Source organism: Bufo gargarizans, chromosome 10 (assembly GCF_014858855.1).
Source record: "Bufo gargarizans isolate SCDJY-AF-19 chromosome 10, ASM1485885v1, whole genome shotgun sequence".
Lineage (NCBI taxonomy): Eukaryota > Metazoa > Chordata > Amphibia > Anura > Bufonidae > Bufo > Bufo gargarizans.
In genome coordinates this window covers 18,776,082-18,789,981 of record NC_058089.1, presented here as the reverse complement: position 1 = coordinate 18,789,981, position 13,900 = coordinate 18,776,082, and the positions used below count along the sequence as shown (strand labels likewise).

The window sequence follows — 13,900 nt, the reverse complement described above, 5'->3', positions numbered from 1 at the left end:
GGAGTTTGTCTGCTTGCTTTATCCAACCGAGGCTGCAGGGCTCAGGCTGGGGAATGGGGATCAAGGTCTCAGCAGAGACAAGATCCTGGCTTGGTTCCCTATGCAGGGGGACTCCCGAAGACTAACACACAGCCTTCCCCAGCAGGGTTGCCTGGCACACTGACTCTAACTTCCTTCTCTCCCCATGGTGCAGGATGTGGGCACAGCGGGGGGAGCTAAGCTGTAATGAACTATTCCAGCCTAGAAATACTAAACTGAACCTAAGTCCTTACCAGAACATTGCTGCCATCTGCTGGTGAACATGGAAATTGCAACAATATACACTTAACATAGTTCATAATGCACAGTTGTGAGGACATAATGTAAGATTACATCAGATGACAAAGTTAATGCTCTTAGGAGATTGTAACGGGGTAAAAGAGTTTCGTAACACAACACTAGGGTGTTACAAAACTACAATTCCCAGCATGCTCCATTAATATCTATGTGAGCTATTTGAAGAGCAGAGCAAGCATGCATGCTAGGAGTTGTAGTTTCACAACAGCTGGAGTGCTGGAGGTTGCCTTCCCCTGTTCTAGAGTTTAGACTATTTGGTGTGAGCAACCTGCTGCAGGCGACCTTTATAAGCGAATGGGTTTCTATCAAGACCTTGCTAAGGATGACCGCCCTTACCCTGCTGATTGCTAGAATATAGTGACAGTGGCGCCAGCCAGTTTTCCTCCTTACTGCTCCACTCAACCATTTCTGGGAAGGTTTATGGTCAACCATCGAATATAATGAGGCATTTGCATAAAGCTGAGCCAAGCGGAGACCACAATTTTAGCCTAAGGCTAGGGCAACACGTGACATTTTTTTATAATGATTGCTAACCTGCGTCTCTCCAGCTGCTGTAAAACTACAATTCCCACCATGCCCTGCTGATGGCTGTAGGCAGTTTTTGCATGCTAGGAGTTGTAGTTTTGCATCAGCTGGAGAGCCACAGGTTGGCCATCCCTGCCCTAGCCTAAGACATAAGCAGCTGTCGGCTGCACACTAGCTTTAACGCCATTGCTAAATCAGGTCGTTATATCCATTAATGGACTAATGACCTCTCCTGTTGTCTCGAATTTCAGTTTATCGGCGAACGAGACGTTACCGTGTGGATCCTTCGAGCAGCTGGAGTACTGGCCCAACAACTTTGACGACTTTGCAGTGAGTCCTGCGTTTCCTCGTAGTCTCACCAGGACAGAGGTCGATGGGGCTTACATGTTCTCCTTATGTGTCGCAGGCGGCCCTGGTTACCTTGTGGGACGTGATGGTGGTGAATAACTGGCAGGTGTTCCTGGATGCTTACTCCCGATACTCGAGCCCGTGAGTGATGTGCAGAACGAGTCCTAATGTCCTAACCGTGCGTAATAAGTGATTTATAAACTGAAAGGGGTATTCTCATCTCAATGATATCACAAGGATATGCCCCCCATAGTCTTATAGGTGCAGGTCCCACCAATATCGGGAACAGAGCCTCGCAAAGTGGTGGCTAGAGGACTCCGGTCCGGACACCACCATGCGCCCTCCCCATGGAAGTGAATGGGAGCGCACCGCACATGAGCGGCCGCCGCTCCCAATCACATCTGTGGGCACGACGGAAATGGCCGAACCAGCTGGCAGCTATTTTTGGCGGCCCCCATAGAAATTGAATAGAGGGCGGCTGCGCATGCACAGTGCTCCCTCCACCGCTTACGTAGATATAGGTGCAGGTCCCAGCGGTGGGACCTGCACCTATAAGACTATGGGGGGCATATCCTAGCGATATACCCCCATTGTCTGAGATGAGACAACCCCTTTAAAGGTACTGTCCAGGACTAGAATGTCTGTCTCTAGTATTGTACGTCATCCCAATTCAAGTGAAATGCAATGCTGGGATTTCAAAGAAGTAAATTTTTTTAAGCTATAGCGCCACTCCTGTTGCAATACCAGTCACGGCCCACAGAGTGGCACTGTTTCTGCGGTGGGGGGAAACTTTTTTTTTTTTCTTTTTCTTCTAATTCTGAACAACTTCTTTAAGGTTGGGTTGACATGTAGTGGAAGAAATCTGCTGCAGGTTTTGCCGTCAACTGTGCTGCAGATTCACCGTGGATTTCGCCTCATTGATAGGCAGTGCTAATCCGGTTATTTGCTGTGCGCAATCTGCGGCGTGTGAATTCAGCCTAACTCGGGGCCGGCCGAGTGTCTGACTGCTGGGAGTCCTGGTGATCAGTAGCCTGCATGTCCTTTCACTTAACTTCTATGGGACTGACCAGAGCATTGTCTACATCAGGGATGCTCAACCTGCGGCCCTCCAGCTGTTGTAAAACTACAACTCCCACAATGCCCTGCTGTAGGCCGTTCAGGCATGCTGGGAGTTGTAGTTTTGCAACAGTTGGAGGGCCGCGGGTTGAGCATGCCTGACCTACATCAGTCCTATAGCAGCGATTTACAGAAAGGGAAACTGTAGATTCCCCATCAGTGAGAGGAACCCCACACAAACAAGGGGGAATATATAAACTCCAGCAGGTGTTGTCTTTAGTCGGATTTGAACCCAGGACCCCAGCGCTGCGAGACACTTGTGCTAACCACTGAGCCACGTATCTGTACAATACATTTTACTCATCTCTTTATTTCTAGATGGTCAAAGCTGTACTTTGTGGCCTGGTGGCTGGTCTCCTCAGTGATCTGGGTGAACTTATTTGTAGCTCTGATTCTTGAGGTAAGTGACTGTTGGGAGTGTGCATGGGATACATTTACTAACGTGATGGCACCAGCATCCTCGGCTCTAGTGACTAGGAGCGAGGGCGCAGTCCATGTGTCGCAGGGAGTGCTCTGCAGCAAAATGGTCACGGGACGTTTTTCTTTCCTGCGCTGTAGCTTTTCCAGTGCTGTAAATCTGCACACTGAGCATTACTGCCCCCCCCCCCCCTATTTTGGGCTTACCAGGTACTGAGCTGTACGCTAGCAAATCATACACTATATCATTGTGTCTGACTGGCAGCGCAACGTCGGAGATTGTTCAGTGTAGAAACATTAAAAGGAACCCTAGGGGAACTAAATAATTAGAACATCTATAAAATCTGTGCGTGTAAATAATACACAATGTAACAATTAATTTATTACACCTGTGTCTTAGGCCCCATGCACACGACCGTTGTTGTGGTCCGCATCCGAGCCGCAGTTTTTGCGGAGTTGATGCGGACCCATTCATTTCAATGGGGCCGCAAAAGATGCGGACAGCACTCCGCGTGCTGACCGCATCCGTTGCTCCGTTCCGTGGTCCTTAAAAAAATATAACCTGTCCTATTTTTGTCCGTGCCGTTCCGAAATTTGCAGAACGCACACGGATGCAATCAGTGTTTTGTGGATCTGCAACGGTCGTGTGCACGAGGCCTTAATATCAATCTTAACATCAATGTTATATATAATATATATTTTTGTTTTATAAATTACATTTTTTCCTTTCATTTTATATGTACGTATTTGACAAAAAAGCAACTACGATCGCAAAAAGGCTTGAATATAATTGAAAACTTCAATAAAAAAAATATATAAAAAAAAGCCTTAATATAAAAAAAAAAAAGGACAATGAACACCTTTGGGACAATTTTTTGTATGATTGAATTTTACTCATTTTGGGCTAAAATTTATTTTTTCAATTCAAAGAATCAAAAAATGTGCAGCCATTTTTGAGATACAGGGGTTAAAATCAGTCTGTTTGCAGAGAATCACTTCTCGGTCCTCAGCTGATGGCTCTTTGACCTCCTTAAACACTCAGTTAAGTTGTATTCCTATCAGTTTGATGAGTTTTGGCTATAATGACTGTTTAGGAGGTCAGAGATGAGGCTTCCCATGAGCAGTCAGCTGATGGAATTTAGAGGGGGCAATCTGAGTTTATTGACTGCATGTATCACAAAAACTGCAGAAATTTTTTCATAAAGACCAACTGAAAAAAACAAAAATTTAGCCCAAAATGAGTAAAATGCAGTCATTAAAAAAAATAAAACTAAAGTGCCCGAAGGTGTCCATAGCCTGTAATTTCGTGTTGCTGTAGTTTCTGAGTTGTGGAATATGTATGAGCAGTAATGGGGTTCAGAAGATCACATCCACGATAATCTCAGTCAATTTGATTGTAGGAAAATTCAGACGATCGTCGCCGCAGCTCTTACTTTTTATAAGTCTTTGCGTTGCAGATACCTACGTTGTTGTTTTTTGTCTGTTTTTAGAACTTTATCCACAAATGGGAGCGCAGTTACCGACACGCGGCGGCAATGACTCCGTCTCAGGAAGTAGAATATCACATGACCGTTCAGCTTATGTTCAGGTAAAATCTGTTTTAGACAGTCCCTTTTTTTGTTTTTGCTTTAGTTTTTGTTAAACATATTTTTAAAGAATCTTTAGACATTTTTCTATATAAAAAATAGAGTTTTTAACTCTGGGCCTGATAGTCGTCTGACACTTCCTGTTCTGTAGAGATCCCTTCCCAGCAATCATCTCATTATCACGGGCAGGATTACAATGACAGGTGACATCTGTATATAGATAATGCAGTATGCGGCCTTCACAAAATGTGACGTCACAGCTTATCTACTCCACCTCCCTGCACAGTGACCTCTGCACCAGTCACTGAGCATGCTCACAACACTCTGGTCTTCAGGTTGCTATAGCCCGTGTGGCTGCCGTAAAGCACATCTCTAAATTGCTGTTAACAGCAGCTACGACAAGATGGCTGCCCCCATAATTCGGTACAAAAAGAATGTGTCTGTGAATATGGTGCTGGCCGCCTCTGCCAGCTGCCTATGGTGCCCCTTTGGAAACGAGTCTGCCTTACTGATTCTTGATTTTTATTAATTTTTTTTCGCTCAACAGAGAAGACTTGGAGGAACCGACAGACGAGGAGCTATTGGACCGCTTGCATCATCACCCTCATCTCCATCTCTCCAGGTGACCTTCGCTTCGCACAGGTCACTTAAAATACTGGACATTCGGGAAAAAACCACTCAAAGCTGCCAAACCAAACCTGCTGCTTGTTACATACCAGAGACCCCGCTTTACGATTACCTAGGGCAGACCACCCCGAGACGTCTTCTGACTGTCCTCGGCACAGGACACATTTCTATTCTGCTGCCGTGAGGCTTTGATTTTACTCCTCTCGATTGTTCAAAGTGCTCTCCATCCCCAGTGATCGCTTTTAGTTTACATGTTTGTCACTTTAAAGGCATTGGTAACGCATGGCTGCTTTCCTTCAGAAACAGCGCCACACCTGTCCACAGGATACATGGGGGTATTGCAGCTTAGCCCCATTCATTGCAATGGACTGAACTGCAATACCAAATTTAAAGGGATATTCCCATCTGGTATACATATCCAATAGGAATTGCCTTAAATTGTCCGGTTGGTGCGGGCCCTACTTCTGGGACCTGCTCCTGTCTCAAAAACAGGGCCCTGATGTGAATAGAAGGCATGCCTCACACTGCCTTCACTGCTATGGGACTATCGCATTTTCACGAGCGCACTCACTTGGCTATTTTCGAACAGGAGAAGAGGCCATGTGCGTGCGACGTGGACCCTTTCTAGAGATAGAAGCTAGTGGTCCCAGAGGTGGGACTAGCACTTATTGGGCATTTATGGCATATCTTAGCAGTAAATGCCCAGGTGGGGGATACCCCTTTAACTCATGGTGCTGTTTTTGGAAGTAAGCTGCAGTTTTTTTGTTTTGTTTTTTAAATCCTGGACAGCCCCTTTAATCCATATTTTTTTTTTTGGTTTCCTTATTTCTAAATCCTGGGATACATTACTCCCAGAACACATTGTTAAAAAGCTGCTCGTAGAAATTACGCTTTACCTGCCAGTTTCTATTGGATCTGCCAATAATGGCTGCTGTAGTAGAGATTTTTCCTACCTAATCCAATTTTTCTTTTAGAGATCAGCGGCATTGAATGTATCCGGCAGCTGCTGCTCTCCAGCTTTACTCATGGTAAAGGAACTCTAAACTGATCCTGTGTTATGCCTAGTGCAAGGGGGCGGAGCATGACATAGGATTCTGGCCTTTAGTGTTATTTGAATCACTGTGTCATGCTCCGCCCCCTCAGGCCCATTAAATGGACCAGTGCAGGTTTTAAGCCTAGGCCATTTAGCAAGACCGGCACGATTTCCATCCCCATTTTGGAGTAAAGCACCACTTTAACGGAGCCGAGCCGCTATACCGAAGCAGCCGCCACGTTTTTCGTAATCCCGTACAACCCCTTTAATAATGGAAATATATTTTTGTCCTTTTTCTGATGTAGTTTTATGCACCAGATTAGGTCCAGCCTGAATCTGCTGTTCACAGGGTTCCTTTTTTGTGTGAAGATTGTGTTTTTTAGATTGGCTGGGGCTACGCGGCGATCTTGGGCAAGACAAGTGTTGCGCGACTAGGGATCTCCATTCATCCATAGAAATGAATGGGGTGACAGTGCGGCTGGCACGTTTTCTGCGACCGCATCCCTCGTATTGCAAAAAAATCTACTACTGCTGCATTTTATGCGATTCTAGCATCCTGGTCGCAGCAGCCTGCAAGTCGCACTGAGACTCCATTCATTGCTATGGCTGCAATGAGATCTTACACGTGTCTCGCGCAAGATCGCCGTGTAGGCCCAGCCTTATCGGTGTTTAGAGGGAGGGTTCATATAACCCAGCACTAGGCATGCACTCTTTTCCCAGTGCGAAATTTAGTTTCCAAATGTTGTTGTCAGCGGAAGAGGTTCTGTTTTTTACATTTATCTTTGCAAAAATCTGATTACTATGGCAGAAAGAAACTGCGAAATGTTGTAAATTGATCCCTCCGAAGGCCTGCTCGTCATATCTCGGTGCACGTTGGATCTTCAGTGGGGTGTACTGTACTGGAAAAGCATGGCTACCTCAAACACAGCACCACACCTGTCCAAAGGTCGTGTGTGGTATTGCAGCTCAGCCCCATTAAAGGGGTATTCTGGTTTCACTGTATCCTCAGGATAGGTCCTCACTTTCAGGCCTCATGCACGCGAACTTGTTCCCGGCCAGGCCCGTGCTGCGGACTGCAATTTGCGGTCCGCAACACACAGGCACTGACCGTAGGGCCACCGCATGCGGATGCAGGACTCATTCAATTGAATGGGGTCCGCAATCCGCACCGCAAAAAAGTAGAACATGTGTGGGGTTCCGTGCCTCCGTTCCACACCGACTTTCCAGATTGCAGACCCATTCAAGTGCACGTGGCCGGTGCCCGTGTATTGCGGACCCGCTGTTTGTGGGCCACTGCCGGGCAATGGCTGTGTGCATGAGGCCTCAGATTGGTGGCGGTCCGACTGCTGGCACCTCTGAGCTGCAGTACTAGTCACAACTCATGGACAGATGTGGCGCTCTCCTTAATTGACCTGAGTAGCCTGAAACGGACTGGATGCCACACAGCAGACATGGGTAAGCTTAGACTGAAAGGTTGCTAGGGGAATGCAGCCTGACAACCCAATATAAAGGGTTGTCAGACAGTCTTTTCATAGCAACCATGTGAAAGGAGGAGAAGTAGCTTGGCAGCAGGCAAGTCTCCATCTCGGCCTGCATTAGTAATCAGATTTTTCTAAAGGAATAAAATAATTAAAGGTAGGGAGGTTCTTTAAAGGAACATTTAGGGGTGAAACACATACTGTGGACTATGACTAGTGCAGGGCTTGAAAGGGAGGTGCCCATAAGAACCCCAAAGAACAAATCCCTGTGTCATGCTCCGCCCACTGAGGCCCTGCACTTAGTATAACACAATTTTTTCTTGAAGCAACTTTTTTTTTAAAATATATATATATATATATATATATATATATATATATTTCTATTCAGTTGTTTTCTTGTTTTTAGCACTTTAACACTTGCCTTACTGTTAGCACTTCTTAAAGATTCAAGGATGTCATTGAGGCTGAAGCCTGAAGGGGTTTGCGATGGAAAAGCATTGTGTTCTGTATTTTTCTAAATTATTGCACGGGGGGGGGGGGGGGGGCTGTCATGGGCTTAATTGTGGTTCCTGCGATCACAGGAGGATGAATGGGAGAATTCCCTAACTTTTTGGATTTGCACTTTTTTTTTTTTTTAAACAAAATAAATATTTTCAACAAATTAAGTGTCTTGTGATGTCACTGTAAAGACGTAGAAGAACTGAGAGTCTGAAAATTACAATTATATCATATAGTGATGTCTGTATCTGGGACCCCCAGCGATCAGCTGCGATCTGTGGGGAAAGCCTGCAGAAAGTGATCCGTTTCCCTGCAGCGCCACCACAGGGGAAATAAAGCATTACATGGTGCCCCTTGAAATCGATGCGTTGTCTGTGTAATGCATGGACTTACTGGGTCCTCCAGATTGATTGAGGTCCCAATAACTCGGAATGACCTAATGAGGTATTGAAATTGGGTTTTCTGAACCCCTTTAAATACATAAAATATTATTATGACCCCCCTTGTTTAGTGCTGACCGGACAAAAGTTTAGCTTCTAGATCAGAGATCAGCGACCTCTGGCACTCCAGCTGTTCTGAGACTACAACTCCCAGCATGCTGCATTCACTTTCACCCCGGCAGCCCCCCTGATGTTAGCATTGGAGCATCTCATGCTCCGATGCGCTCCTGTGCCCTGAGCTAGATCGCGCAGGGCACGGGCTCTTTTGTTTTCAATAACACACTGCCGGGCAGTAACTTCCGCCCGGCGGTGTGTTCGGTGACGTCACCGGCTCTGAGGGGCGGGCTTTAGCTCTGCCCTAGCCGTTTTACTGGCTAGGGCAGAGCCAAATCCCGCCCATCAGTGCCGGTTACGTCACCGGGCTGCCTGTCAGCCCCATAGAGAGCCCGGTATGTCACCGGAACTCAGAAAAATGCCTTTGCCCTGTGCAATTTAGCGCAGGGCAAAGGAGAGCATCGGAGCATGAACTGCTCCGATGCTCATGTGAGGGGGGATGCCTGGGTGGAAATGGAGGGCTGTCCAGGTTCAGCTCTGAACCCGGACAACCCCTTTAAGGGGAAAAAAAAATTCCTTCCCGACTCCAATCAGGCATCAGAATAACTCCCTGGATCAGCGACCCCTCTCTAGTAACTATAGCCTGTAATATTATTACGCTCCAGAAATACATCCAGGCCCCTCTTGAATTCCTTTAGTGAACTCACCATCACCACCTCCTCAGGCAGAGAGCTCCATAGTCTCACTGCTCTTACCGTAAAGAATCCTCTTCTATGTTTGTGTACAAACCTTCTTTCCTCCAGACGCAAAGGATGTCCCCTCGTCACAGTCACAGTCCTGGGGATAAATAGATGATGGGAGTGATCTCTGTACTGACCCCTGATATATTTATGCATAGTAATTAGATCTCCCCTCAGTCGTCTTTATTTCTAAAGTGAATAACCCTAATTTTGATAATTTTTCAGGGTACTGTAGTCCCCCCATTCCAGTTATTACGCGATATCACTGGCCTAAGGAGAGACCACAGTGCTCGATGGAGCGTCGCGGCCTCTTCAAACAGTTGATCAGAGGTGGTTCCTGGATCACATTCCCCACCAATCAGACGGTCATCGATATTTTACTCCTGGAAAGGTCACCCTGTATTATGGGGGCCTCCTTGTTTCCATCAGAGGGCCACATCTCATGTTCAAGGAGCACACCTATCTAAATACACCAGTTTGGGATCAATGGTACAGTGGGTACCAAGCTCCCCAACATTATGCGTCAGCCGGAGAACAAGAACCCTGAACGGACTGTCTTAAAGTAACCTGTGAGCAGCTGTCGGGTAACGCTTATCTCTCCGGCCCTTTGATACGGTCTTCACCTGCTCCTTGCAGATGGCGCATGCAGCTGCCAGGACATAAACAAAACAGGTATTGACCTTTGAGACGTTCATTGTATGCCAGGGTGCAGCAATTTCCTTCGCACCTGTCTGATTTATTTGTCCAGAGTTGTGCACTCAATGCCAAGAAGGTGCCCTACAGGTCAATGGGAAGCTTTCTGTCTGAAGGTGTTATACACACGAAGCAGTTCTTACACCAGACTATAAAAATAACAAAATAAAATCAGACATTGCCGAGCAGTGATGGTCAGTTCGCAGTGTTCACCAACGAGCACATGCGGGCTGCCATCTTTAGTAAAGGTAGACTCACCCGTCCGCCGATGCACAGGTAAGCCCTTACCTGTGCCTCGAGCCGGTCTGAAATCAAATGCAGTCACCGGGAGCAGGCATTTCCGAGAACAGCCCAGGGGGCCTTCATCGGGCTGTTCTCGGAACCGCCTGCTCCCGGTGACTGCATTTGATTTCAGACCGGCACAGGTAAGGGCTTACCTGTGCATCGGCGGACGGGTGAGTCTACCTTACTAAAGATGGCAGCCCGCATGTGTTCGCTGGCGAACACTGCGAATTGACCATCACTGTTGACGAGTCCAAAAAAATGCGCATAACATTAAAATTTTAAAATATTTATCCCATAATGGGGGGGGGGGGGGAGAATGGCTGAATTGACTTTTTTTTTTTTTTCGTCACTTAATCTCCCCCCAAAAAAAAATATTGCAAAAAAACAGCCCTTATACGGCTATGCGAATGGAAAAATTAAAAAGTTGTTGGCTGAAAATGCATAAAATAGAAAATCTCACGGTCCTGAGGGGATTAAAGTAGAACTCCAGCCAAAATTCTCAGTCTCGTTCAATCGATGCGATGAATTATCATTGCTTTCCTCCTGTCCATCAGCTGGTATTGCAGCGAGTCATCCCCATTCACTGTAATACCTCTTACTTGCAGTACCACATGCAGCCTGTGAACAGGTGGGGCGCTGTTGCTTGAAAGCATTTCTTGTCATTGACAACCCTTTCTTGTCATTCCTCCGCCACTACGTCTCTGCCGTCACTCGGACCCTTTGTGCCCAATATCCCACGTTACAGCCTGATACAGTAGCCAGCAATGTTCCCGAAAACGCCTTTCTGCGGCTTCACGGTTAATCCCCCCCCCCCCCAGTGGGTGCGTTATTGTATTACAGCAGCACTAAGACGACCTGGTGTCCTGTGTCCCACGTACGGTAATTGCAGTTTTTTTTTTTTTTTTTTCACACGGTGAAAAGCCCGGAACAATGACTTTTACTGAAGAAAGCAAAGAACAAAAGCTTCAAGGTGTTTAAGTCGAAGAAGAAAAGGTGCCGATCAAAGCCGGGGACGGAATGGCGAAACAGGGAGCAGATTGTCCTTTAAACTTTAGCACCTCAAGCGAAGCGCGCCATTATGTTCGCACATCAGATTACGTGAAAAGTGAAAAGACGGCAGCTCTTTATGTAATTCAATCAATGCTGGCGGCTGCCTCCGAACCACCGCCACCTGCTCGCAGCAACTTTCTGCAGGCTGATAGCAACTAGTTCAAAGGGTTAACCCACGAAAACCGTGCATGATTGCTGGGGTCCCAAGCCTCCGTCTTGGGGGAGCTTCAATGGAGCGGTGGTGATTACTGCGCCATTCAATGTCGGTGGAGCGGCGCACATTTTGTAGAGCAAATCTAAAGCGCACACAGATTTTTATTTTTTTTTCCCCCCCCATGCATTTTGCACACATTTCACCAATTACCATTTCCACTGGTATAAAATATGGACCAGTGGGGTCCGATAAATTTGGCGCCGTGAGCTCCGTCCCCCCCATGTGCAGTCTGTGTCAAAATTCTTGATAAATTTTCCCTCATTGTTCTTGGAATTTTTTTATATTCTGCCATGTTGAGTCCAACTCCGACTGTATGGACGCCTCTACGAAGAGAAAGGCATCCAAACATACGGCCACTAGGGGTCAGCGATGCACCGGGGAATGATGGTTCTTCTGCGGGCTGTGTGAGCGGGTGCGAGATCTGGCAGATGGCTCCGTTTAGAGAACATCCACACTGGGCCCCTGTGCAAAAAACCACCGGGTGTGGGCTCCGGGATTTACAACGGGGTCTTTGTGATGTCATTGCAGTTTGCCTGAGTGATGCAGATTTGTGATGTCATAGCATGTTATGTGTCTGCAATCCACCTGGGATCAGATTAGGGCAGCACCAGCTAGATAGGCGGAGTGCCTTATACCAACATCAAAAACGTAATAGAAAAGGAAAAAGAACCGCAGCACATCCAATACCAAACCCAAGCTTGAGAACAGTCCCAGTAAGGCCTCATCCACACGACTGCTGTTCAGGTTCGCATCCGAGCCGCAGTTTTTGCAGCTCAGGTGCGGACTCATTCACTTCAATGGGGCTGCAAAAGATGCGGACAGCACACGGAGCACCGTTCCGAGGCCCCGCAAAAAAATAAATATATCATGTCCTATTCTTGTCCGTTTTGCGGACAAGAATAGGCATGTCTACAATGGGCCTTCCGTTCCACAAATTGCGGAAGGCGCACGTGCGGCTTCCGTTTTTTGCGGATCCACGGTTTCCTTTTATCTTAGATAGATATTAGATCGATCCTTTGATTCCCACGGTCTGCCCTGGCGGTGTCATGTTATTTACATCATGCGGCGGCAGTAAAGATTACTTCAGAGCTGCATATCTCATGTGGCTGCAGAATTCAAAGGATTTAGCCTCCGGGTTCATCTGTCATCGCTCGCGTAGTCTGGTCAATACTTGTGGAAATGGTATTTGGCTTCTAGAAATAAAAGAGAGAAAAAACCTCTTGTGTTGTCAATGGCGAGAAGTATTTCCACCGGGCAATGTTTTTCAGCGTCAGAACTATGCACCCCCTCAGTTAGAGGAGCGTTCAGTATGAAAGCACATGCAGTGCAGCAGCTCAGCTAAGCTGGGTATGGCATGTCTGTCCACAAGATTGTCAACTGTGTCCAGTAATAACCAGCAGAATAGTGAGTGCAGCTCTGGAGTATAATACAGGATGTAACTCAGGATCAGTACAGGATAAGTAATGTAATGTATGTACACAGTGACTCCACCAGCAGAATAGTGAGTGCAGCTCTGGACTATAATACAGGATGTAACTCGGGATCAGTACAGGATAAGTAATGTAATGTATGTACACAGTGACTGCACCAGCAGAATAGTGAGTGCAGCTCTGGAGTATAATACAGGATGTAACTCAGGATCAGTACAGGATAAGTAATGTAATGTATGTACACAGTGACTGCACCAGCAGAATAGCGAGTGCAGCTCTGGAGTATAATACAGGATGTAACTCGGGATCAGTACAGGATAAGTAATGTAATGTATGTACACAGTGACTGCACCAGCAGAATAGCGAGTGCAGCTCTGGAGTATAATACAGGATGTAACTCAGGATCAGTACAGGATAAGTAATGTAATGTATGTACACAGTGACTCCACTAGCAGAATAGTGAGTGCAGCTCTGGAGTATAATACAGGATGTAACTCAGTATCAGTACAGGATAAGTCATGTATTTACACAAGAATAGGCATATTCTATTAGTATCGGCTATGTGCGGTTTGCAAAATGCGGAACGCACATTGCCGCTGTCCGTGTTTTGCGGATCCGCAAAACACACACAGAAGTGTGAATGGACCCTTAGGCTACATGCACATGACCATATGTGTTTTGCGGTCCGCAAATTGTGGATCTGCAAAAAAAAAACGGATGACATCCATATGCCCTCTGTGCTTTTTTTTTTTTTTTTTGCGGATCCGTTGTATCAATGCCTAAAACGGACTGTGAGCATTTTTTGCGGACCCATTGAAATTAATGGGTCCGCATCCTATCTGCAAAAAAAAACGGACACGGAAACTGACAACGTTCGTGTGCATGTACCTTATTTCGTTATAATGGATGTTTGTAGCCAGACACTAAATAACATGGGAACCAATAGGTTTTTAATGTCAGCTGGAGGGATAATCAACTCGACATGAAGCCCCAGCCCAACATGGAAGCTTCTACTCCATGACCTATAATG

General features: G+C 46.5%; 1 protein-coding gene across 1 annotated transcript in view; it reads left to right on the top strand.

Annotated features, from left to right (window-relative positions):
• TPCN2 (two pore segment channel 2) overlaps nt 1-7,804 on the top strand; it is a 32,745-nt gene extending 24,941 nt beyond the window's left edge. The window contains exons 21-25 of the mRNA XM_044269870.1: nt 1,113-1,191; nt 1,268-1,350; nt 2,644-2,725; nt 4,233-4,330; nt 4,876-7,804. Of these exons, the coding sequence (XP_044125805.1) occupies nt 1,113-1,191; nt 1,268-1,350; nt 2,644-2,725; nt 4,233-4,330; nt 4,876-4,954 (421 nt within the window). The 3' untranslated portion in view covers nt 4,955-7,804. The remainder of the gene's footprint in view (nt 1-1,112; nt 1,192-1,267; nt 1,351-2,643; nt 2,726-4,232; nt 4,331-4,875) is intronic.
• The last annotated feature ends 6,096 nt before the right edge of the window (nt 7,805-13,900 follow it).